The sequence below is a fragment of the Oncorhynchus masou genome, chromosome 18 (genome assembly GCF_036934945.1).
Source record: "Oncorhynchus masou masou isolate Uvic2021 chromosome 18, UVic_Omas_1.1, whole genome shotgun sequence".
In the NCBI taxonomy this organism is placed as follows: Eukaryota; Metazoa; Chordata; class Actinopteri; order Salmoniformes; family Salmonidae; genus Oncorhynchus; species Oncorhynchus masou.
Genome location: NC_088229.1, coordinates 23812147 through 23835976, shown reverse-complemented (window position 1 = coordinate 23835976; position 23830 = coordinate 23812147). Strand labels below are relative to the sequence as shown.

Below are 23830 nucleotides of genomic sequence, written 5' to 3'. Positions count from 1 at the left end.
TCTACCCCTTCATGAGGTGCTTTATACCAGATCTACCCCTTCATGAGGTGCTTTATACCAGATCTACCCCTTCATGAGGTGCTTTATACCAGATCTACCCCTTCATGAGGTGCTTTATACCAGATCTACCCCTTCATGAGGTGCTTTATACCAGATCTACCCCTTCATGAGGTGCTTTATACCAGATCTACCCCTTCATGAGGTGCTTTATACCAGATCTACCCCTTCCTGAGGTGCTTTATACCAGATCTACTCCTTTATGAGGTGCTTTATACCAGATCTACCCCTTCCTGAGGTGCTTTATACCAGATCTACTCCTTCATGAGGTGCTTTATACCAGATCTACTCCTTCCTGAGGTGCTTTATACCAGATATACCCCTTCCTGAGGTGCTTTATACCAGATCTACCCCTTCATGAGGTGCTTTATACCAGATCTACCCCTTCATGAGGTGCTTTATACCAGATCTACCCCTTCATGAGGTGCTTTATACCAGATCTACCCCTTCATGAGGTGCTTTATACCAGATCTACCCCTTCCTGAGGTGATTTATACCAGATCCACCCCTTCCTGAGGTGCTTTATACCAGATCTACTCCTTTATGAGGTGCTTTATACCAGATCTACCCCTTCCTGAGGTGCTTTATACCGGATCTACCCCTTCATGAGGTGCTTTATACCAGATCTACTCCTTTATGAGGTGCTTTATACCAGATCTACTCCTTTATGAGGTGCTTTATACCAGATCTACCCCTTCATGAGGTGCTTTATACCAGATCTACCCCTTCATGAGGTGCTTTATACCAGATCTACCCCTTCATGAGGTGCTTTATACCAGATCTACCCCTTCATGAGGTGCTTTATACCAGATCTACTCCTTTATGAGGTGCTTTATACCAGATCTACCCCTTCATGAGGTGCTTTATACCAGATCTACCCCTTCCTGAGGTGCTTTATACCAGATCCACCCCTTCCTGAGGTGCTTTATACCAGATCTACTCCTTTATGAGGTGCTTTATACCAGATCTACCCCTTCATGAGGTGCTTTATACCAGATCTACCCCTTCCTGAGGTGCTTTATACCAGATCCACCCCTTCCTGAGGTGCTTTATACCAGATCTACTCCTTTATGAGGTGCTTTATACCAGATCTACCCCTTCATGAGGTGCTTTATACCAGATCTACCCCTTCATGTGCTTTATACCAGATCTACCCCTTCATGAGGTGCTTTATACCAGATCTACCCCTTCATGAGGTGCTTTATACCAGATCTACCCCTTCATGAGGTGCTTTATACCAGATCTACCCCTTCATGAGGTGCTTTATACCAGATCTACCCCTTCATGAGGTGCTTTATACCAGATCTACCCCTTCCTGAGGTGCTTTATACCAGATCTACCCCTTCATGAGGTGCTTTATACCAGATCTACCCCTTCATGAGGTGCTTTATACCAGATCTACCCCTTTATGAGGTGCTTTATACCAGATCTACCCCTTCATGAGGTGCTTTATACCAGATCTACCCCTTTATGAGGTGCTTTATACCAGATCTACCCCTTTATGAGGTGCTTTATACCAGATCTACTCCTTCATGAGGTGCTTTATACCAGATCTACCCCTTTATGAGGTGCTTTATACCAGATCTACCCCTTCATGAGGTGCTTTATACCAGATCTACTCCTTTATGAGGTGCTTTATACCAGATCTACCCCTTCATGAGGTGCTTTATACCAGCTCTACCCCTTCATGAGGTGCTTTATACCAAATCTACCCCTTCATGAGGTGCTTTATACCAGATCTACCCCTTCATGAGGTGCTTTATACCAGATCTACCCCTTCATGAGGTGCTTTATACCAGATCTACCCCTTCCTGAGGTGCTTTATACCAGATCTACCCCTTCATGAGGTGCTTTATACCAGATCTACCCCTTCATGAGGTGCTTTATACCAGATCTACCCCTTTATGAGGTGCTTTATACCAGATCTACTCCTTCCTGAGGTGCTTTATACCAGATCTACCCCTTCATGAGGTGCTTTATACCAGATATACCCCTTTATGAGGTGCTTTATACCAGATCTACTCCTTTATGAGGTGCTTTATACCAAATCTACCCCTTGCTGAGGTGCTTCACAGTCCCTGAGGATTATTTACTTGAGGAGGTGCTCCTAATGGACACTAAAAGCATTACATTTGGGACAAATTATTAGCTAAACACTAAACCTCAACTAAATCTTGTAAATCAATTAAAATCAAAGCACGCACCCCCGAGGGGCCCCCGTGTCGAGGATCAGCATAGCAGATGTGTTGTTGCCTACCCTTACCACCTGGGGGCGGCCAATCAGGAAGTCCAGGATCCAGTTGCCGAGGGAGGTGTTTAGTCCCAGGGTCCTTATCTTAGTGATGAGCTTTGAGGGCACTATGGTTTTGAACGCTGAGCTGTAGTCATTGAACAGCATTCTCACGTAGGTGGGAAAGGGCAGTGTTGAGTGCAATAAAGATTGTGTCATCTGTGGATCTGTTGGGGCGGTATGCTAATTGGAGTGGGTCTAGTGTTTCTGGAATTATGGTGTTGATGTGAGCCATGACCAGCCTTTCAAAGCACTTCATGGCTACCGACGTGAGTGCTAGGGGTCGGTAGTCATTTAAGCAGGTTACCTTGGTGTTCTTGGGGACAAGGACTATGGTGGTCTGCTTGAAACATGTAGGTATTACAGACTCGGCCAGGGACAGGTTGAAAATGTCAGTGAAGACACTGGCCAATTGGTCAGTGCATGCTCTGAAGACAAGTCCTGGTAATCCGTCTGGCCCTGAGGCCTTGTGAATATTGACCTGTTTAAAGGTCTTACTCACATTGGCTACGGCGAGTATGATCACACAGTCGTCCGGAACAGCTGGGGGTCTCATGCATGCTTCAGTGTTGCTTGCCTTGAAGCGCGCATATACAGTTGAAGTCGGAGGTTTACATACACCTTAACCAAATACATTTAAACTCAGTTTTTAACAATTCCTGTCTTAGGTCAGTTAGGATCACCACTTTATTTTAAGAATGTGAAATGTCAGAATAATAGTAGAGAGAATTATTTATTTCAGCTTTTATTTCTTTCATCACATTCCCAGTGGGTCAGAAGTTTACATACACTAAATTAGTATTTGGTAGCATTGCCTTTAAATTGTTTAACTTGGGTCAAATGTTTCAGGAAGCCTTCCACAAGCTTCCCACAATAAGTTGGGAGAATTTTGGCCCATTCCTCTTGACAGAGCTGGTGAAACTGAGTCAGGTTTGTAGTCCTTGCTCGCACACTCTTTTTCAGTTCTGCCCACACATTTTCTATAGGATTGAGGTCAGGGCTTTGTGATGGCCACTCCAGTACCTTGACTTTGTTGTCCTTAAGCCATTTTGCCACAACTTTGGAAGTATGCTTGGGGTCAATGTCCATTTGGAAGACACATTTGCAACCATGATTTAACTTCCTGAATGATGTCTTGAGATGTTGCTTCAATATATCTACATAATTTTCCAGCTCAGACACCCATACATACCAGACAAGACAAGCCACCAGGGCTCTCTTCACAGTCTCTATGTCCAGAACAGAGGCTAGGAAACACACAATACTATGTAGAGCCATGATGACTATATGGAACTCTCTTCCACCTCAGGTAACTCAAGCTGGCAGTAAAGTCTTATTTTTAAAAAATGATAAAACAACACCTCACGGAGCATCACGGACTATGAAGAGACACACACACATTGTAATATTGTACATTTTATATTTATATTACATTTGTATTATGCACAATGTATTATATGATGTAATGTTTTATTATGATGTATTACTTTATTCCTGTTTGGACCCCAGGAAGAGTAGCATAATGCCTCAATGACAAACAACGAAATTCAATGTTTGTTTTCATTACCCTTAAATTACCAAATTCTCATTGGGTATTTAAGTAGAAAGTACTCGTGAATATTGAATCTACTTGATATTCCGACATGCATGATTTGATTATCCATTACCTGTCTCTTCCATAAGAGTGATTGGATAGTTGGTGCCATACTATTTCACTCTGCAAACAGTTTTTCTCTAGCTGCTGTTGTGATTGGTCCTCTGACTGAAGACTGAATACCTCCTTGATTCCACCAGCTGTTTTACCCTGATTACAATATTCTTAAGATTTTGGCCAACAGCGAGATATCAGATGTTTCAAATCCAACTATGCTAATTTATGATAAGTACTTTTAGGCTCCTTCAAATTTCAGTGGTTCTCAACTTCTCACCGTTTCAGTCTTAGAAGACAGCAGCTTATACTGGGGCACAGTGAGGGGTATCATTGCAGTGTTGCCATTAGGCGTCTGTGCTATTTGAGTGTCTTCCTCAGCGTGATGTCTCTACCCTGCTGGGAGTATCTCCACCTCATCCCCAGAATAATGTGAAGAGGAACAGTTTTCCATAATGCCATGGGTGGCAATGTCATTCAAGTGTTGTTGGCATAGTCATTCACCTCATCTACAAAATATACATCAGCTCATACACTATTCATTTTTCAGAATGCTATATCTAAGTTTTTTATTAATAATTTGGTCATTTTTGTTAAATTAATGTTAGACTCACTGTAAGTGTAGCCTACACAGTGGTAGGCCTACCTCACAAACTGCATGGTTATAATGTTTTCTATTTGAAGATTATTGCTCTGACTGTGTTTTCATGTGTGATTCATTTTGGCCACTGGCAAGCACAGGAAGGGATGTGATAATTGTTGAAGTTGCTCACAGAATTGGCTAGGTTCTACTTGTCAGGTACAATCGTCTATCATTATGGTACTGGGCGGGCAGTGGTAGTGTAAAACAAAATGCTGAGGACGGGACACACTAAAATAGTTCTGCTGTCTCTCAAAGCAAAAGTCATTCGCTGTAAGAGCCACCATGCTCTAGAAAGGCAAAGATACATGGATAATAAACTGTGTTTTCTCCCTGCCTGGTCCACAATTGCCATATTAGAGTGGATAAGCTCACAAAGCTCCTATGGAGTCTATGGGAGATTGGGTCTGACTACTATAGAGCCAGGATCTAGGAGTTAGCAGCTCTGGTCAGGAGAGAATGGGTCCCTTACCCTCCCTAGCTTTCCTCCCTTCCTGCCTACTGTCTTTACCACTGGTACCTTCCACTTATGAGGACTTGGGCTTGTTTTAAGTGCTGGAGCCTGTCTCCATCTATGGTTATAAAACATCCCCCCCAAATCATTTTAGCAGTATAAGAAGAATGCTTTTCCACAGAAGCTTTTTGCAGCTGCTTTTCAATGACAGAATGAGGACATGGTCAGTGAATCCTTTTAAAACACAGATTCTTCACACTACTCTCCCAAACTAACACAGAACCTGGTTTCCAAATAAATAGCCTACAACTGTGGATAGCAGAGCTGCCCCTTAAAAAAAACAGCAAATCATTCAAATATAATCTTCACTCATTCTACAGTACTATCTATAATGATATCAGACACATCTCAAATATGTAAGAAAGGCTGACAGATGAAAGTAACAGCGCCCACTGCTGGCAGGTGTAAATTATTCACATCAAAACATTTGAAGGTCATAAAAGCATAAAATTACCCTACAATGACCAAAAGAAGTGTAAATACACTTCATGAAAGATGTTAGTATGATGAAAATATATTTTATATATTTTTTAAAACACTTCATCCATCAGTTACAGAATGTGTCCAGTAGCCCTTCATAAAATCTGTAAAATTCCCTTGGTCTTTTCTCTGCGGATCCTACTGTGTGACCACCAAGGGGTGAGGGTGAAGCCCTCCTCTTTACCTGGAAGGAGACTCCTACAGCCCAGCTTACCCTCCCTGTCAGATAGTTCACTGTGTATGCAGGTACAGACTAAGGAAAGTCCCTGAACAGCAGTGAACCAGATTAAGACTAATCAAGCTCTACACACCATTCCTAATGCATGTGTTATCTAAGCAACCCAAATGCATGCATCACATCACAGAGTACTCACATACGGCTGCACACAAAAGGAGAGTCCACACATACGAGTGCACACACCATCCCATTTCGGGACTATCATTTTTTACATTACATATATTTCACAGTGAAATTATGCCCCTGTCCTGTCCCCCACCTGACCTCAAATTTGAACCATCAACATCAAACTGTTATAAAATGTTTTTAGTAAATTCTGTCAAAAGCTTCAGATGTCCCATGAAACTTCAAGTGTGCTCTGAATTCACCAAAACTACATGGTTATATTCAGTCCCCCTGCCACACACCAGCGAGATGCTGAGGTCTGGGGAAGCTCCGCTATGGACTGAAATGGGATACTGCAGCGCTTGACAGCCATGTGCACAGAGAGTAACTTGCCTGGAAGCATTAGAGAGTCCCGCTCTATCCTTCCCCCACCCTCTCTCTCCTTCCCTGTCAAGTCTCCATTATGTTCAAATTAAAAAAGAAAAAAAATCTAAAAATTAATTACCAATGATTTAGATCCCATATCACTTCACGTCATAACCCAGTGTGAGAAACATACCCTCAATTATATCAATTAGATATTGAAGAAAAAAGATTCAAAAGCATCCCACCAGCCCAACAGTAGATGTGAAAAGCAGCATACCTTGAGTGCTGGGTCTCTTCCTCCTCAGGAAAACCTTCTCTAGCGGCTTCAGGGCACTTTGACATAGACAGAACAAAAACGACAATGAAGAAAAGAGAATAAATATTCCTTCAATAATGACTTTCTCTTATTTCCAGAGTTAGAATGAATAAGCCTGGACTACTACAGTATAGTCCTAGAACACACCTTTCCTCAGTCCTTCTGTGAACTCTTGCCTCACATCCACACACAACACCCTAAGACTGGAGTACTACAGTAAATTGATAAAAATCAGCTCTTGGGAGGGATAAAAACTACACACTCACTGCAATTTATTTCTTGTCCACTCGTTCTTCTGTTTTTTTTACTGCTGTATCTGCCTGCGCTGCCACCTCATTGGCTAAGATGCTCTTCAATAACATAAGCTCTCTGTTTTAATTGGGAGGAGGCAGTTTCATGGTGCATCAGGACCCCTCCCGCCTAGCTCTTCTCTTTTTTTTTTCTGAAGCGCCCGTGTAGAAGAGTGCTGAGCTCTGCAAATTCATACGCAGAGCGTAAAAAAGGAAGGAGAAGGGAGGATGGAAGGGGGAGGACATGAGAAAAAAAACTGAGATTGAGTGTTAGGAAGGAGAGCTAAGGAAGAAATCAATGCCATAGGACAAACACAGGCACACCGAGATAGGATGCAGCATTTTGCCGGGGTTAGGACGATTTTTGAGACATAAGCAAGGACCATCTCTGCATGTCTGCAGTCTGTGATGAACCTCTGCAGTACAGTGGGGTGTCAGAGGAGTCTGAGGCCAGATAAAAGGGATATTTTCCGGGGCTAGCAGAGCGACTAGGTGGCTCTGCTGCAGTGTGCAGTCTAATTGCTGGGCAAAGGGGGATGGGAGGAGGAGGGGGTCGGATGCAGTGATGCTGAAGCACAGTCTTCCAGCCAGGAATACAGAGGGAGGAAGCCGCAGTGTACACAGCGGTTAATGCATTTTCCTCATGAATTATTGGTGCACCAAAGAAGGAGGTATAGGGAGTGGGTGCCAAGGGGCAAAGACAGACTGTACACTGTCTAGCTAACAACTGTAAGCTTGTGTTATCACAACCAAATGTATATAATTGTAAACTTAATATGCTCTTCATTTCAAGTAATGTTACTACAGGCAATCCAACGAAAGGATAGCTGGTTTGGTGTAGATTCAAATCAAGTTTCATGATGTACAGGAGGGCTTTCCCATATCTGTGGGTTTGAAATTGTGGCAGATTCCCCACCCCCACTCTCCATTACATCTGGTGCCTACTTTGTCTTTCAGCTGCGTTTAGAGTGCAATATACTCAAGATCAATATTACATCACACAACACCATATCTGCACCCTGCTGTGTTGGTCATATAATTAGAATAACATTCAAGGTAGCTTTCAGTCAACAGCATTTTTATTTACCTTTATTTAACTAGGCAAGTAAGTTAAGAACAAATTCTTATTTTCAATGGCAGTCTAGGAACAGTGGGTTAACTGCCTTGTTCAGGAGATTCGATCTTGCAACCTTTCGGTTACTAGTCCAATGCTCTAACCACTAGGATACCTGCCGCCCCAAGACTCATGAGCAATGCCTGAATCACAGCACAGTGAATTAAGCAGTCAGTAAACAAAGAGATAGGTAGGAGTGACTAGATGTATTTGTGAAGATCATATGCCCTCCTGTATTGTATGATGGGTGATATAGCTACATTTAGTCATAAGGTGAATATGATCCAATGATGACAACACCATTTACACTAAGCAGTCCATTTCTGTATGTTACCCAAGAACCACGGGTCTAGTGAAAGGTGTAAAACAGATATTATATTGTGAAATTAAAATCACAATTTTCTTTTTATTATTCATGCAAGGTACTTACAGGGTTACAGGGTATTTAAAATCAGCATATTACAAAAAGCAGTACAGAACAAGCCACTGAAGTGATGTGGAGAAAACAATCATTGGTGCCCCCTTCTGGTGGACAGAATTCCTATGAATATGATATTGGTATTATATAGGACAGTAATTAAAGTGCAAAATATTAACATGGTCATTTCACAGAACAATGAAAACAGGGGTAAAGAGGAGATGAAGAGGGGGTATGATTTCAAGGAAAAGTGTGTTTATTCTCTTTCAAAAGTACAGCCTTGGGCAAACTTTGTACAGGTGCATACCAGTATGCTGATATATTGTCTGTGAGTTTAACTTAATTTTGTTTTACAGAAAACATGATTGGAAACTTGGTTTCCCCGTGGACTTGGTTTGCCTGTGGGTTTTACAGGGAGGGTGTACACAGTGATACTGATACTTGTGGGCTGGAATACCTTCTCAAGCATCTTTTCCACTTTGTCCCAGCTCAGTCGATCAAGACCACAGCCAATGCTGTAGAATAGAGGGATAGAACATTTAGTCATACATCAAATGGAAATGATTGACATGTTAAAATAATTTAATGAAACCTTTTTATGTGTAGAATGTATTCATACAAACCGAGGCATTGATATTGCAGTTACTCCGTTTTTCAAGCAATGAGACTTCATGTCCTCAAGGCTCTGCCTCAGGCTGTCATAGGTGGGCTTGTTGCTGTACTTTTCCTTTGTTATCTGTAATAGAGAAAGACACAACCAGAGACAACAACAAAAAAATGCTTTAAAATGTTTGTTGGTTGATTGAAACTAACAAGGCAACTGTCTTACCAGGTAGTACACAAAACGCTTGTGTCCTTTCAGTACAGCGCATTGTCCTGGCACCTTCTCTGTGAAGTAAAGCAAAACCAGTGAACAGTGATCTTGATCAATGACATGGGCTTAAGATATATGCCATGCTTTTCCAAATTCAGGGCCCATTTTAAAATGAAAAGGGCAAATCACAGCAGACTTCCATAGCATGCAGTGCATAATAACAAATAATACATTATACACAACAACTCACTCTGTTCCTTTAGCTCAGCCACTCCACCAAACTTCTTCTTGAACATAACTGCGATGCCAGCCCCCATGTGGCAGTCTTTGCTGATACAGTGGGCCAGGGCCTCATCTTCAGGACTGGAGAACAGGTCCCCCTTCACATGACGTAGGCGCCAGATGCCTTCTGCAGGCTGGCCAGGAGAGAGCAGCATTACACCACAGAACCAGTCACCACTACCCAAAAACTTAGATACATTATTTATTTATAAGAGTTTTCCCGTCCTCTTCAGCTCCAGGTAAGTGGCTAGCTTTATAAATAGGACTGTTCACAGTAATTAACAAAATATTATAGCCATTGATTACATGCCATTCAACGGTATGGCAGCATTACCTACTAGCTAACTAAGGCGTTTTCATGCTGGCCACTTACCTTCGATTTGTCAATAGAGCGCACTGGCTCCACAGATACAGTTGACATTACTTTGGCAGGTGAGCTGTAGTCAACCAGGTGGGACGGATATGCAATCTGTTTTATTAATCTGCGAGGGAAAGCAATGCTATTGCATTAGCTAGTTATATCACTAACGTTACAGTCACAGCTGGCTATGCAGTGCCTCCCTGATCCTAGCTTTAGCATCTACAGAGCCGGCACATTTGTCTGAAAATAGCACACGCGAACTAGCTAGCTATGGTGCATTTTACCAAATATATCAATTTACTTAGCTAGTATCAAAGTCGTTAAATTTCTCTTTCAATTTCACCAACGTAGGTATTATAAGAGTTAGAACTAGATGGGATCCAGTTATTGTCAGATTTGACTTTTCGTAGGTTAGAATTTACGCAGCAGGTTGGGATGATTAGGTTAGGGTTAGATCAAGTGAAAAAAATAACCAACTTTTGACGTTAATTCGACAAAAACTGTATCCCTTCTAGCATATACCCTCTATTATGGAGTTAGCATCTACTTCCTCTTTGCCACATGGTATAAGTAAGCCTATCAGAAGGCAAGGTGATGTTGACGCTTTTTCTTGTTCTTCTTCGATGGTATTATCGTGGTTGGCAAATATTAACGTTAGAGGTGCATGCTTCCCCCTGTTGTGTCAGCCTACTGTTCTGGCTTGTGTATTAATTACACTGTGACACACAAAGAGGATGGAAATAAGAACGAATAAAAATTGCCCTACCAACTAACCCTACACCCATTAAAACCTCACCACTATTCCACTACTTTGGCTCTATATGATCCTATGCCCGGCTGTCATCCTGAGAGGGCATTGTTCAACACAACTCTTTTGCAGTAACATTTTGTACACCCAAGTACTTCTCTGCAGCTGCCACCACAACATATATTTTATGTGATTTACATTCAATTTCTGCGGTACAGTTTAAAACCATGGCTAATAATGCTAAGAAGCGAACCTTACTGAAGAACGTGTTATTCCTATCATTCTCTATTGGCCTTAGAGAACCCTGGACCCATCTTCCTCTACTACTCTCTTAACTGCCTCATCATACGACACCTTCTGTACTACTCTGACCCTGACAACCTCGACCTGCCTTTCTCTCACCGGACACTTCTGATCTCCAACAACATGGGTGCCCCTACAGTTAACACACACAGCTTTTCCCACCAATACCACACATTCCTTTGTCTCATGCCCTCCTGCACACTTCTCACATCTAGGAATCTCCCTCTTACACACTGCTGCAACAGGACCATAAGTTTGACACCTAAAATATTGTAAACATCCTAACTGACTATGTTGGGTAAAGACAGTGTCGACAATCACGCTCTCCACCGGGTCTACGTCGCACCAAACGCTGTGCGTCACAAACACCGGGAATCTTCCATTTCAGTTGATCCTTCTCAACATTCACACCACACCAGTTATCACTCCTTTCAATGGCACTCTGATCCAGGGAGCAAAGAAAGTCACAGGTCTTGTCCCAAGGTGCGTGGTGCAGAGTGCCCGCTCCCCGTTGGCGGAAGACACACAAATATCATCACGAGTCCACTTCGAGTTACTTTCACCGATTCAACAGTCCCCAACCTCTTCTCCACCCAACCTGACATCACATATGGATCCACAAGAAGGAAAGGATCCGTTCTCTCAAAAAATGGCTCAAACCCACACATGGCTCCACAAGTAATTCATCCTCACTCTTGTCAGGTTACATTTTTTCTCTTTGTACTTGACTTAAATCTTCCTCACCACACTGCTTCTCTCTACACTTAGCTCCTTTCCTTCTTCCTTGATGCCCATTTCCACAAACCTCCACGCACTTTCCACTCGTTCATCAGCTGTAGTAGCAAATGGTTCTTGTATCTTGAATTTGCCGCCATGTCTCGTCGACTCATAAAGCTCTACCAGCCGCAATTATCTCCCGCCTACCGCCATTACCTAAGGTGAAACTGCTTAAACATATCCAATCATTTAGTATCTACAAGTACCTAGAGGTAGGAGGAGCTGAAGGTTGATTCTGCTCCTGCTCCAGTACCTACCTCCACCATCCATTCTGGAATGTGATGAAGTGAATACTGTCAAAGATGGGCAGTATGATTTCCATATTGTCAGGTTATTTATGATATTGTGATGTACGAGCTACCCTCATATACTCTGAAATTGATAGTGCATTTATTCTGGGTTATATAATAGACTTACATTCCATAAAATAGGTCAACATTGGTGTGTTTATTATACATCTTCATACACATTTACTGTTCAACTTACACAAAATGAGTTGTTCTACAAATGCAAAAATTGTACCAGATACTGTATGTAACAAACAAGTCTGCTACCGGAATACTATATCATTGTCAGCTCTAACCATTGATATTTTTCCCAATCAAAACATAATTGCAAAATAAACCTTACGATCTGCCACTGCATGTTGTCTATCAACCATATAGAGATGGAGAAAACTGGTCACTTTTACTTTACACTGCACATACAAAGTGAAATCATGGGCAGTAGAACACACACATAACCATCAGTGGGAACAGAAACATGCAGATATGTACACATTAGGGATTTCAAAAGAGAAAACAAAGAACGCTATGAAAGAAGCAACAAGTGATGGTGTGTGGTGTGCAGGCTATGGGGTAAGAGGGTATTACAGCAATGGTTGCCCCCTCTGCACAAGAGTCCATAGTCCCCATGGGTATGGTGGTAGTGTCAGCCACCACCTGGGCACAGGGGTAGGGCACAGGATAGCTGAAGCTGCTGGTAGATGGATTCAAATTTTGATTGAAAGAAGTCTATAAACTTATTACAGAGGTTCAGCTTCGGAGCTCGCTCCAGAGCTCTTGCGTATACTGATCCAGCCCCCAGGGTTGACGTCCATCTGCAGCATCTTCATCACCTACTTGTCCTTCCTGGCCCCGTCGATGAACTCATCCAGAGACAACTCCCCTGAGGGAAGACACAGTTAGCATTACTCACTAACTACTGAAACCAAACACTGTTTACAATGAGGGAAAAACATTACTAACACCCATTGTCCAATGGTCCAATTTTCCAAATACTTTAGAATGTTACACACAATAATATGTTGCACACAGTCATAATGATATGGAATCACAGTGAGAACCTGCTAAATCATTACATTATTAAAACCACAGATCAAGCTGTCAGAGAACAGTAAGAGGGTAAAGAAAGCGTCCTCACCATCTCTGTTTTCATCAACCAGTTCAAATATTCTGTTGACCACTTGATCTGGGGTCAGGAGGTTACACTCTGCATCCAATTCTCCATGGCAGGCTTTCTTCAGTCTGTAGATGGACTGAGAGAGAAGACAAGCAGATTTTGGAATGATATCCCATAAATGTATGGGATATCATTACTGTATTTTATGTAATCCTACACTCATCTTTGAACGTCTGTTACCTCTACAATCTCCAGCAGCTCTGTCTTGTCAATGCAGCCACTTCCATCTTTGTCGTACATTTTGAAAGTCCATTTCAGTTTATGTTCCAACTTGCCCCTCAAGACCAGGTTCAAGGCTGCAACATACTCTAGAAAATCAATTGTATTGTCCTGCAAAGGAAAGAAATTATAAAATAATTGTATGATACTCATCAAGAAATACAGAAATGAAGAGAAAGTGATGTTCAACAGTTATCACTTGAAGGACATGTGGACACTGTGGCCCTCAAATGCCCCCATCTATCAGATGACTGTAATCTGTAGGCTACTCACTCCGTTCTTGTCAAATCTGCGAAACATATTCTCAATATAATCGGCCGCCTTCTTCTGTTAGTAACACCGAAGAGGCTCTTGAACTCGTGCATGAAGAGTGTTCCACTTGGGCACTCCACCACAAACTTCTTATACCAGTCCTGCAGCTCTGCAACATCAATTTCCTGGTCTGAATCACTCTCCTCACTCAGTCGCTGACCTATCAAATCAAATTGTATTTGTCACGTACACATGGTTAGCAGATGTTTATGTGAGTTTTGCGAAATGCTTGTGCTAATCTAACCTAACAATTCCACAACTACCTTATACACACTAGTGTAAAGGGATGAAGAATATGTACATAAAAATATATGAATGAGTGATGGTACAGAACGGCATAGGCAAGATGCAGTAGATGGTATAGAGTACAGTATATACATATGAGATGAGTAATGTAGGGTATGTAAACATTATATTAAGTGGCTAGTGATATATTTTTACATCAATTTTTTTCATTATTAAAGTGACTGGAGTTGAGTCAGTATGTTGGCTGCAGCCACTCTATGTTAGTGGTGGCTGGTTAATAGTCTGATGTCCTTGAGATAGAAGCTGTTTTTCAGTCTTTCAGTCCCTGCTTTGATACACCTGTACTGACCTCGCCTTCTGGATGATAGGGTGAACAGGCAGTGGCTCGGGTGGAGATGTTGCCTACCCTCACCACCTGGGGGAGGCCCGTCAGGAAATCCAGTATCCAGTTGCACAGGATGGGGTCGAGACCCAGGGTCTCAAGCTTGATGATGAGTTTGGAGGGTACTATGGTGTTAAATTCCTCTTGTCCAGATGGGTTAGTGCAGTGTGGTTGCGATTGCGTCGTCTGTGGACCTATTGGGGCGGTAAGCAAATTGGAGTGGGTCTAGGGTGTCAGGTAGGGTGGAGGTGATATGGTATCACGGAAATAGTTCTCAAATACTGTGATGAGTCTCTTTAGTTGAAGGTGTTGTCGCTCATGTTTGATTGGACTCCTTAGTTGAAGAAGTTGTCTCATGGCTGAAAGTTGTCTCAGTCAGGGGTGTAGCTCTACTCTTTGGACATTCCACAAATGATTTTGCTCTTCCAACTATTCATTTCCATCACAACTGCAACTTTTTAATCAGTCCACTGTGTCTGTACTATTACTGAAAAAATATATATATTTCCATAAAGGTACCACACATAAACAAAAACACTGCGGACAGAAACAGTGAATTACTATATTACCCATTGTCTGACAATTCTCCACTGATGGTAGAGACTGGGCAAGGACTGATGTAGATCACATGACACAAGGGATTAGGAATATATGCCTACTGTCTGGATCAATTAGTTCATAGTGAGTTCTTGAGAAGATTTGCTATTGTCCATCTTCTATTGCCCCATCGTCAGTGTAAGAAGTCCAGTCAGTCCAAGGCAAGTGAACCTGCTAGAACTACTGCAACAGACAGGTGGTGAACAAAATAATAGGTATAAAGATATTAAACTGCTAACTGAACTGCTAATTTAGACGACTAAACCTAAAAGGAAGAGCCCTTGACTTTACATTTTTCTTTGATCATGGTAATAGTGTGACATGAGGAAATTGAAATCAGCATAAAAGTCATTGTAGAAAAGGTACAAGGCTAGTTTCTCAGACCCAGACCCAGTTTAGTCCTGGACTAAAATGCACTTTCAATGGAAACTATCAATTGGAAAATATTTTTTCATCCAGGACTAGGTTTAATCAGGGTCCAGGAAACTGTCCCATGTCATCTCTACAGAGAATTACATTGAGCCATATACATGCAGGACCCAGTATATTCCCATGGTGAAATATGAAGTCCATGTCTTGCCAAAGGTTAGTTACACAATGTCCCTTACATGGGACCCTCCTTTTGTTTGCAAATCTGATGACTCATAAAGGCCAGGCATTTGGTAATCCCTCTTTAAGGTGATGCTATTTCTTAGGACCTTCCTTGATAACCTGTGTGACAGAATGTACATTGTCTCTGATGCAGCATAATTATGTCATAAGTACATCAACTTTATGATAAACATTTATTATTGTATTCCATGGCTCAGTAGTAGGCCTAACATTTTACCAGTTGACTGTGTCTCCAAATACCCCGTGTTACATTTTTGTATAGAAGACGTGAAAATATATGATATCGATATGAGAAACATTTATCAAATTTATATACACTAAAGAGACAAGTTGCAGATGTTGGAAAAACACACTTGTGGGACTGACTGTCCTTGTTTCCTATAGTTGAACAGTGCGAAGATCTCAATTGCATACTCCTTGTGTCCTCTCTCTTCTGCTCCTCTCTCCAGCTCCTTCTCAAAACCAATTGGATCAGAAAGCCAGAGGTCCCTCCCCTCTGATCTCCGCCATTGGATTTTGAGGACGCGAGGAATATGCAATTGAGATATTCCCAGTGTGTTGACTGAACACCCCCATCAAGCACATCTTGGTTCATGTAATCTGCTGACTAGGTGTTTCATAGGGACACAGATAGGTATCATTAGCCTGAGTGTCAAGGCCATCTGGAGATACGCTCATAACTTTCTCTGAAAATAAGGACATAATATACTCAAAGGATGTATTCAGTTGGCAAAATTTACTTGGAAAACGTACTGATACAAATTAAGCAAACCCCACACTTAAAATGTTAGCATTTATTGCTTCATATGAATACTGTGCTGAAAGCTAATCATTCAATTTACAGAGATGTCAATCGGTTTCACAAAGGCAGTGAACACATATTACAATCTACAAAATCTACTTTACAGAAATGTTTATCCTAATATATAAAAAGACAGTTGCAGAAACTGGTAAAGATATGGCAGCCAGTAAACTCTCAAAATAAAATCAAACAAGATTCTTGTGATCAATGACATTTAGTGCTGATATTGACATTTCAATTTGACAAATGTAATTTTATTCAATTGAAAAGATTGTGAGAACTAAAGTAAACCATGTTTTCTTACCATTTGAGTAAATCGGACACAAAAACTGACAGTAACTGTGGTCAACAAACAAAAGCATTCACTCAATACTGTCAGACAACAGAAATCAGGAAATTGCCAATATTATTGTCTTCTGATGTTTTGGAAGACTTAGCAACAGGTGAGAAGGTAGAGAACGATGAGATTGCTCCTGGAATGTTCAGAGCAATTTGTTCACAGCTATACAGTGCTGTCAGAAAGTATTCATTCCCCTCAACCTATTCCACATTTTGTTGGGTTAAAGCCCAAATTCAATTTTCCTACACAAAATACCCCATAATGTCAAAGTGAAAACATTTATTTTTGCAAATGTATTGAATCATAAATACATATGTAAATTATAAGTATTCACACCCGAGTCAAAAACACCTTTGGTGGCGATTACAGCTTTGTGTCGTCTTGGGTGCGTCTGCATCAGCTTTGCACATCTGGATTTGGGGATTTCCATTCGCCCTTGCAGATTTTCTCAAGCTCTGTTAAGTTAAATGGAAAGTGGCGGTGAACAGCAATCTTCAAGTCTTTCCATAGATTTTCAATGGGCTTTGGTTAAGCCACTCAAGGACTTTCAAACTCTTGTTCTGAAGTCATTCCAGCATTGCTTTGGCTATGCGCTTGGGGTCATTGTCCTGTCGGAATGTAAATCTTCACCCCAGTCCAAGGTCATTTGCACTCTGAAGCAGGTTCTCATTAGGGATTTGACACCATTCATTGTTCGCGGTATCCTTACCAGTCTCTCAATCCCTGCCACTGAAAAGCATCCCTATAGCAAGATGCTGCCACCACCGCTATACAGTAGGGATGGTGTTAGATAGGTGATTAGCTGTCCCTGTTTCTCTCTAGACAAAGCGCTTTGCATTCAGGCCAATTTGTTTCTCATCAGACAACAGAATCTTTTGCCTTATGCTCCGTCTTTCATATGCCTTTTTGCAAACTCCAGGCCTTCCATCATGTCCCTTTTTGTTAGGAGCGGCTTCCGTCTGGCCACGCTCCCATAAAGCTCAGATTGGTGAAGTGCGCAAAGACTTCTGGCTTCTGAGAACAGCAGGATAGCCTAGTGGTTAGAGTGTTGGACTAGTAACCGGAAGGATGCAAGTTCTAATCCCTGAGCTGACAAAGTATAAATCCGTCATTCTGCCCCTGAACAGGCAGTTAACCCACTGTTCCTAGGCCGTCATTGAAAATAAGAATTTGTTCTTAACTGACTTGCCTAGTTAAATAATAAAAAATCAAAACCTTCCGGCTAGCTAGAGCTAGGCAGTCTGGGTAATTCTATATTTTTTTCAATGTCCCAATGATAAGAGACCACTGTGCTCGCAAAAACTCTAAAATTGTTTTATACCCTTCCCCCAGATATGTGTCTCGGCACTCTACGGACAGTTCCTTGGACTTCATGGTAATAGTTTCTGCTTTGACATGAACTGTCAACTGTGGAACCTTATATAGACAGGTGTTTTTCTAAATCATGTCCAAACAAATTAATCAGCCACAGGTGGACTACAATCAAGTTGTAGTGACAGCTCAAGGATGATCAAAGGAAGTTGGCTGCTCCTGAGCTCAGTTTGGTGTGACATAACAAAGGGGTGTGTATACCTTTAAGTTAGATATTTATTTCATTTTCAATAAATTTGCAAAGACTTCTAAAAATGTGTTTTCATTCTGGGTTATTGTGTGTTAACATTTAAGCTATTTTGAATTTAAGCTGTAATTATTTTTTTTCAATAAGTCGAGGGGTATGAATACTTTCTGAAAGCACTGTTTTGTTCAATCAGAGTGCAATAGTACATGAGGATTGGTTGCAATCCATGGTTTCGGTATGTTTACTTTGCAAGATTACCAAACTTGCAGGGCAAGGGCTTCCAGTGGTTTTATGGAACAGATGTGTGTCATGGACAATCCTTCATACTTTACATTCCAAAGTATGGACAACTACACTAGAAATTTAAACATAGATGTGAACGGTAGCTTTACCAAGGGAAAACCCAAGGCATCCCACAGATCCAGAGGAGACCGTAACTGGGCCGGCCAACATGATACTTTCACCACAGATTGAGATCACAACAAACACACAGAAGTGGCTGATTCATTCCTTATGACAATGTTAACCAAGCAGCTTTAGAACTGGTGTCTAAAATAGCAGTAAATATTAAAATTACAGTGATCCATGAGAGAAATAAAAACTATCAAGATGATAAAAAAAGTACAGCTGAGTCGTTTTTTTTGAATGCCACAGGCTTTAAAAAAAATCTAGCTGGAGGGGAACTTTAAATGATAAGTTCCAGTTTTTAAAAACGGACTGATGCGTGGCCGTCAGGAGGTGGGTGGGTCTTACAAGGCGTGAAGAGACCTGAGGGTGAAAATCCTCTGGGGCCTCACACAAAAAGCCTCCCTGTGCTGGGAGATTACAGGTCCATTGTGGTACAGAGATCTCCTGGGTTTGGTACAGTGTCAATATACAGTGTAAAGTAATGTTGGGGGGGGGGGGCCTCAGCCTCAGGTTAGTCCTGTTCCATGGGCTCATCTGCAGTCTCTGAGCTTTCTGAACAGTTTTCTTTAGCAGCGCCCTCTGCCAACGACTCAGCTGTACTGCTGGGAGAGGCAGAGGGGATAGGCTCTTCACTGGGTGCTCCCTCCCCATTGCTGCTACTGCTGCTACTTACTGGGTCACTGCAATCACCTTCCTCCTGTTCCTCTAAACTCAGATCATTCCCTGAGAGGAGCAGCTTGCTCAGTGACTGGTCCATGGTGTTGTCACTCTTTAGTCTGTGGGTGGGGCCATACTCAGCCTCCCTCTCTGATGTCTCTTCCTCGTCATCAAAGGGATCTTCTGTCTGAGTACTGGAGGGCTCTGGGGGACAGAAGGCAAGAACAATAATACCATTACATCCTTCCATAAATCAATAAATTTTAGCAATGTTATTTTTAGATTCATGTCATTTTCCCTTTCACAAATCACGTAATGTGATTTGAAAATTCCCCATTGTACAAAATACATACCATGATCGTCTGTGGTGAGCATATCAGCAGACTTGTCTTTTTCTTCCTCAACAACATCTGTTGACGATTCTGGCATGTCTGATGAACTTTGGGCAGGTGCAGGACATGACATCTCCTTGTCTACCTCATCCTCTTCATCCATGTCTTTGTCAAACTTCAGCCTCTTGACTTCGTGGCTCTCTGCCTCCGTTGCATCCTCTTCCGGATGCTTGGTCTTCATCGGACTGCTCTGTGTGGCATCACTTTCCGATACCGAGGAATCACTAAAGGAAGGGTCAAAACATCAGAACACGTTGCTCTAAATATATATATTGTATACAATCTTATTTTTGCAGGAATCTCCTTGCGAATGATTTTGCCGAAGATTGTATATATATAAGAAAACATTTACATGTGGTATCAGTGCATTAAATTTCTGCTGAGTCACCTGGCTATTCAATGCTATTTACCTGACAACATGCTCCTCCTCTTGTTCTGTGAGTGGCTCCTTATCGTCTGTGCTGTCAGGGAGACCATTTGTAGCCAGAGAGGTGGATAGTGATAGCTTTGGTCTGTTCAGTGGCCTTGGGGTGCCTGGTCCATTTACATTCCTACTGTAAGGAGAGGAAATAATCTCTGCATAATCTAATACTTTCATACAATCAAATGTTGTTTAAACTGAATCCATGTTGCAATTTCATTTAATTAATAACAAGGAGATTAATTCAAGCAACACTACAGTGCCACCCACTGTCTGACAATCATATTTGGTACGCGTAAATTAGTAAACCTTCTCCCCCTATGTTCAGGGATCCCTGGAAAGAAAGACTGCTGGGTTTAATTTGGGTTCCTTATCCCTTTTTTATGTTTTTATTTTTTTTAATAGCATAACTGAAAGTTAACCATTGACAAGTAGGTATCTCTCACCTTTCTGAATAAATAGCGGTATTGCCAGGGAACATCACTCCATTCATTCTATTTACACTGGTTGCCCCATTTTTCCTTTAAAAAGAGGCACAGCAAGTCAACAAATCCAAATGATTGTTAGCTTTAAAGTGCTATACATAGCATCTTTTTTGCATTGTAATTTCAGTACATTTCCATAATCTGGCGCTAATGGTGGAAGGATAGTGTTTCACAGTATCGCTTACCCACAGTGTTGTGATTGGCTGTGATATTCGCCTATTGATTTTGCCTGCCGGTGCGGCATCTGTGGTCAAACTAGGAAAGCTGTTCTGACTTTGTGGCTGTGTTATGTGTTATCTAGTGGAAACTAATTTCTTGGTTGCTAAAATTCTACACTGTTCTTGGAAACGTGTGAAATGGCTAGCTAGTTAGCGGGGTGCACGCTAATAGCGTTTCAATCAGTGACGTCACTCGCTCTGAGACCTTGAAGTAGTTGTTTCCCTTGCTCTGCAAGGGCCTGGGCTTTTGTGGGGCAATGGGTAACGTTGCTTCAAGGGTGACTGTTGTCGATGTGTGCAGGGGGTCCCTGGTTCGAGCCAAGGTAGGGGCGAGAGGGAAGTAGTATTTTTACATTCGCTCAATTTCTGTGAGAAAACAAGCACAATATTGTAGGGAATCATTGTACCATCTAAATCAATAACAACAACAAAAATCTTATTTTCAGCTGTTTGAAGAGGGTGAACCAAAACAAAAAAAGTTACTTTCGTTTTTGGTCCACCAGCTTCAAACAGCTGTAAATATGATTTTTGTTGTTGTGGAAAATACGTTTCACAGCGATTTAGATGGTACAATGATTCCCTACAATATTGAGAGCTTGTTTTCTCACATAAGTGGAAATTGAGCGAACAGTGTAGAATTTTAGCAACCAGGAAATTAGCCATTTCCTCTAGATAACACAGCCAAAGTCAGAACAGCTTTCCCAGTCTGACAAAAGATGCCACACTGGCAGAAGAAATCAACAAGTGAATATCACAGTGAATCAAAAATGCACACACTGTAATACTTTGAAACACTATCATTCCACTATTATCCACTAATATTTTCTTTAATTACAATGCAAAAAACCCTGTGTACATTAGCACCTTTTAAGTATGTTTTGCTATAAATAAATAAAAAACACTTTTAGGTATAAGCTAAAGGGGTAGGTAGAGAAACATGACAGAATACTTACTCTGACGTAGGACACACACAGCTCACCACCATCACATTCTGCAAAACATAAACACCATCAATCCCCAAGCATTTATATTGTATATTAATACAAGCAATTCTAACTTGTTTATAAAAAATGAAACTGGGCCATGAGAATACATTACTCAACACAAGGACATGTATATGTGACATAGGTATTCATACTAGGCTTAATACCCTCATTCAAACACCCATTACAAGTAATGATGTCAGTAGAAGTGATGATACTTACCTTCTCCACTCCCCTGAGGAACTTGTCTGTTCCTGTGTAGTTCCTCTTTGGCTCAGTCAGTAACTCACACAGACGCTGGATGGTGAACGGAATCCTGGAAAAATATGGATTTGTCAAGAAGGTATACTTTCCTCACCGTGGCTATATACTAGGGCTACACAAAGACCTACTGGTAAAACAAGAAAAGGGGTCATTTTATTAGACGTTTCAGCACTGGTTAGTAGAGGATACTCACCCGTTGTATCCTTCTACGATTTTGAGAATCCTCTCCTTCATCTCTTCAAATGGAATGTACTCCACATTAGGATTGGCTGGCCCTCGCTGGTCTGGTGTCGAGGCTCTGAAGTCATCCATTACCTTCTCAAGTTTGAACAGGAAATAACTTTTGAACTGTGACCATGAAATCCTGGAAAAGATGAGACCAAAAGTTATCCTCTCTAGATCAGACAGCTTGTAACCTATCCAACAGAGATGCAGCCTTGATGCTGTGATAACTACCAGTCTTGGGACCACACAATCATGTCTCCTCAAACAACTTTGGATTTGGTAGCATATCGAGATTTCTGGAATATGACTATCCACGAGTTGTAATTTACCAGTCGTTTTATTTATATCCTGTGTTGACACATTGACTTCTCATTAGAAAAGTGGCTGGCGCCGTTGGGATCATTTATCAGACACTCACATCGTTTCTCCCGTTTTGGCGACATGACACAGAAATTGATCCAGGGCAGGGCAGGCATCTTTCTTCCCTTTCTTCTCGAAGTCTGAACGTAGATGCATGAAAATAGGAAACTATTTCAAGTTATGTGCAGTGTTGGGTAACGTTAGCAGGCACCAATAATGAACTGCACGGCAACCACAGCGTTTGCGATCTAACTACCTAGCTAGAAAACTAATCAACCATCCATGGCCAACAAACTAGGTCACAGCGACCGGATAACTATGTAACTACAATGTGGGTAAAATAGCTTCAACACAATACACCTATTCACATACGTTTTGAATTATACAAGTACAGTAACGTTATCTAAATAAGATAGGCCTAGCGCGAGTTAGCTAGCTAACAATTTCGACTGATAGCTACAAGCTCGCTAGCCAAGTTCGCCGTCCAACGAGTATAATATATGCAGCTACTTAACGTTACGCTTGTAAATTCAAATGTAGCTAGTTAATCATGTGCATATACGGAAAATCAGCAAACGCGAGTTGACTTACCCGTAAAACCCTCCAAAAGTTTGTCGATTTCCATGGTTGTAACGTAAGCTATTTTATGCCAACCGAAGTCCCCTACACACCAGCGACAGGAAATCAGAAAAAGCTAGCTACCGCTAGCTAGCAACAATGCATCCCAGTGAGTTTATGGCGCCGTTTGACTCACACTTGCTAGCTAACGTTAGCTACCCACACAACTGGGCATGTCCAGTCAGAGTATGTCTGGCAAACCGGCCTTCTTCTTTGGGATTGGTTTGACGGATCGCATCCAACTTTTAACGTGCGTTCCCCGCCACCTACTGTACTGGAGTGTGAGGCCAGTCACAGCCTACTAACATTAAATTATCTTCGATAGTCCTGTTCCTCTAAGAAAGTGAAATAGAGCCCTAAACACCCAAATCTTAACCCCGTCGAGCCTCTCTAACCCTTTCACACAATCTCTCCCTATCTACATAATGCAGTTCACAAAATGTCAACACATGCTCCACCGTTTCCTACACTAAACACTCAGCACACAGACCTGTTTCATGTCTCCCCAT

General features: G+C 41.6%; 3 protein-coding genes and 1 pseudogene across 8 annotated transcripts in view; all 4 read right to left on the bottom strand.

Annotated features, from left to right (window-relative positions):
• Positions 1–6926, bottom strand: part of LOC135504266 (synaptotagmin-2-like) — a 106887-nt gene extending 99961 nt beyond the window's left edge. For all 4 annotated transcript variants that reach the window (XM_064922661.1, XM_064922664.1, XM_064922662.1 and 1 more), the window contains exons 1-2: positions 6802–6926; positions 6616–6671 (exon numbers count right to left, since the gene is read on the bottom strand). The gene's annotated coding sequence lies outside the window, so the exon portion shown is untranslated. The remainder of the gene's footprint in view (positions 1–6615; positions 6672–6801) is intronic.
• Positions 6927–8429: 1503 nt separating this feature from the next.
• On the bottom strand, positions 8430–10480 carry oard1 (O-acyl-ADP-ribose deacylase 1). The gene is made up of 5 exons (XM_064922660.1): positions 9946–10480; positions 9541–9706; positions 9306–9364; positions 9100–9212; positions 8430–8991 (listed from the first exon to the last, which is right to left on the bottom strand). Exons 1-5 carry the CDS (start codon positions 9991–9993, stop codon positions 8811–8813), a joined length of 567 nt encoding a protein of 188 aa, XP_064778732.1. The 5' UTR covers positions 9994–10480; the 3' UTR covers positions 8430–8810.
• A 2305-nt stretch (positions 10481–12785) lies between these two features.
• Positions 12786–14954, bottom strand: LOC135559332 (guanylyl cyclase-activating protein 2-like; annotated as a pseudogene).
• Positions 14955–16307: 1353 nt separating this feature from the next.
• Positions 16308–23530, bottom strand: LOC135504264 (serine/threonine-protein phosphatase 4 regulatory subunit 2-A-like). 3 transcript variants are annotated; one of them, XM_064922658.1, is made up of 9 exons: positions 23295–23530; positions 22762–22871; positions 22312–22482; positions 22077–22170; positions 21825–21862; positions 20615–20689; positions 20158–20301; positions 19709–19971; positions 16308–19559 (listed from the first exon to the last, which is right to left on the bottom strand). In XM_064922658.1, exons 2-9 carry the CDS (start codon positions 22857–22859, stop codon positions 19210–19212), a joined length of 1233 nt encoding a protein of 410 aa, XP_064778730.1. In that variant the 5' UTR covers positions 22860–22871; positions 23295–23530; the 3' UTR covers positions 16308–19209. The 3 variants fall into 3 exon arrangements, with proteins under 3 accessions (XP_064778730.1, XP_064778728.1, XP_064778729.1); XM_064922656.1 differs by having other exon boundaries at positions 22762–22843; positions 23295–23529; XM_064922657.1 differs by having other exon boundaries at positions 20158–20298; positions 22762–22843; positions 23295–23529.
• Positions 23531–23830: the final 300 nt, after the last annotated feature.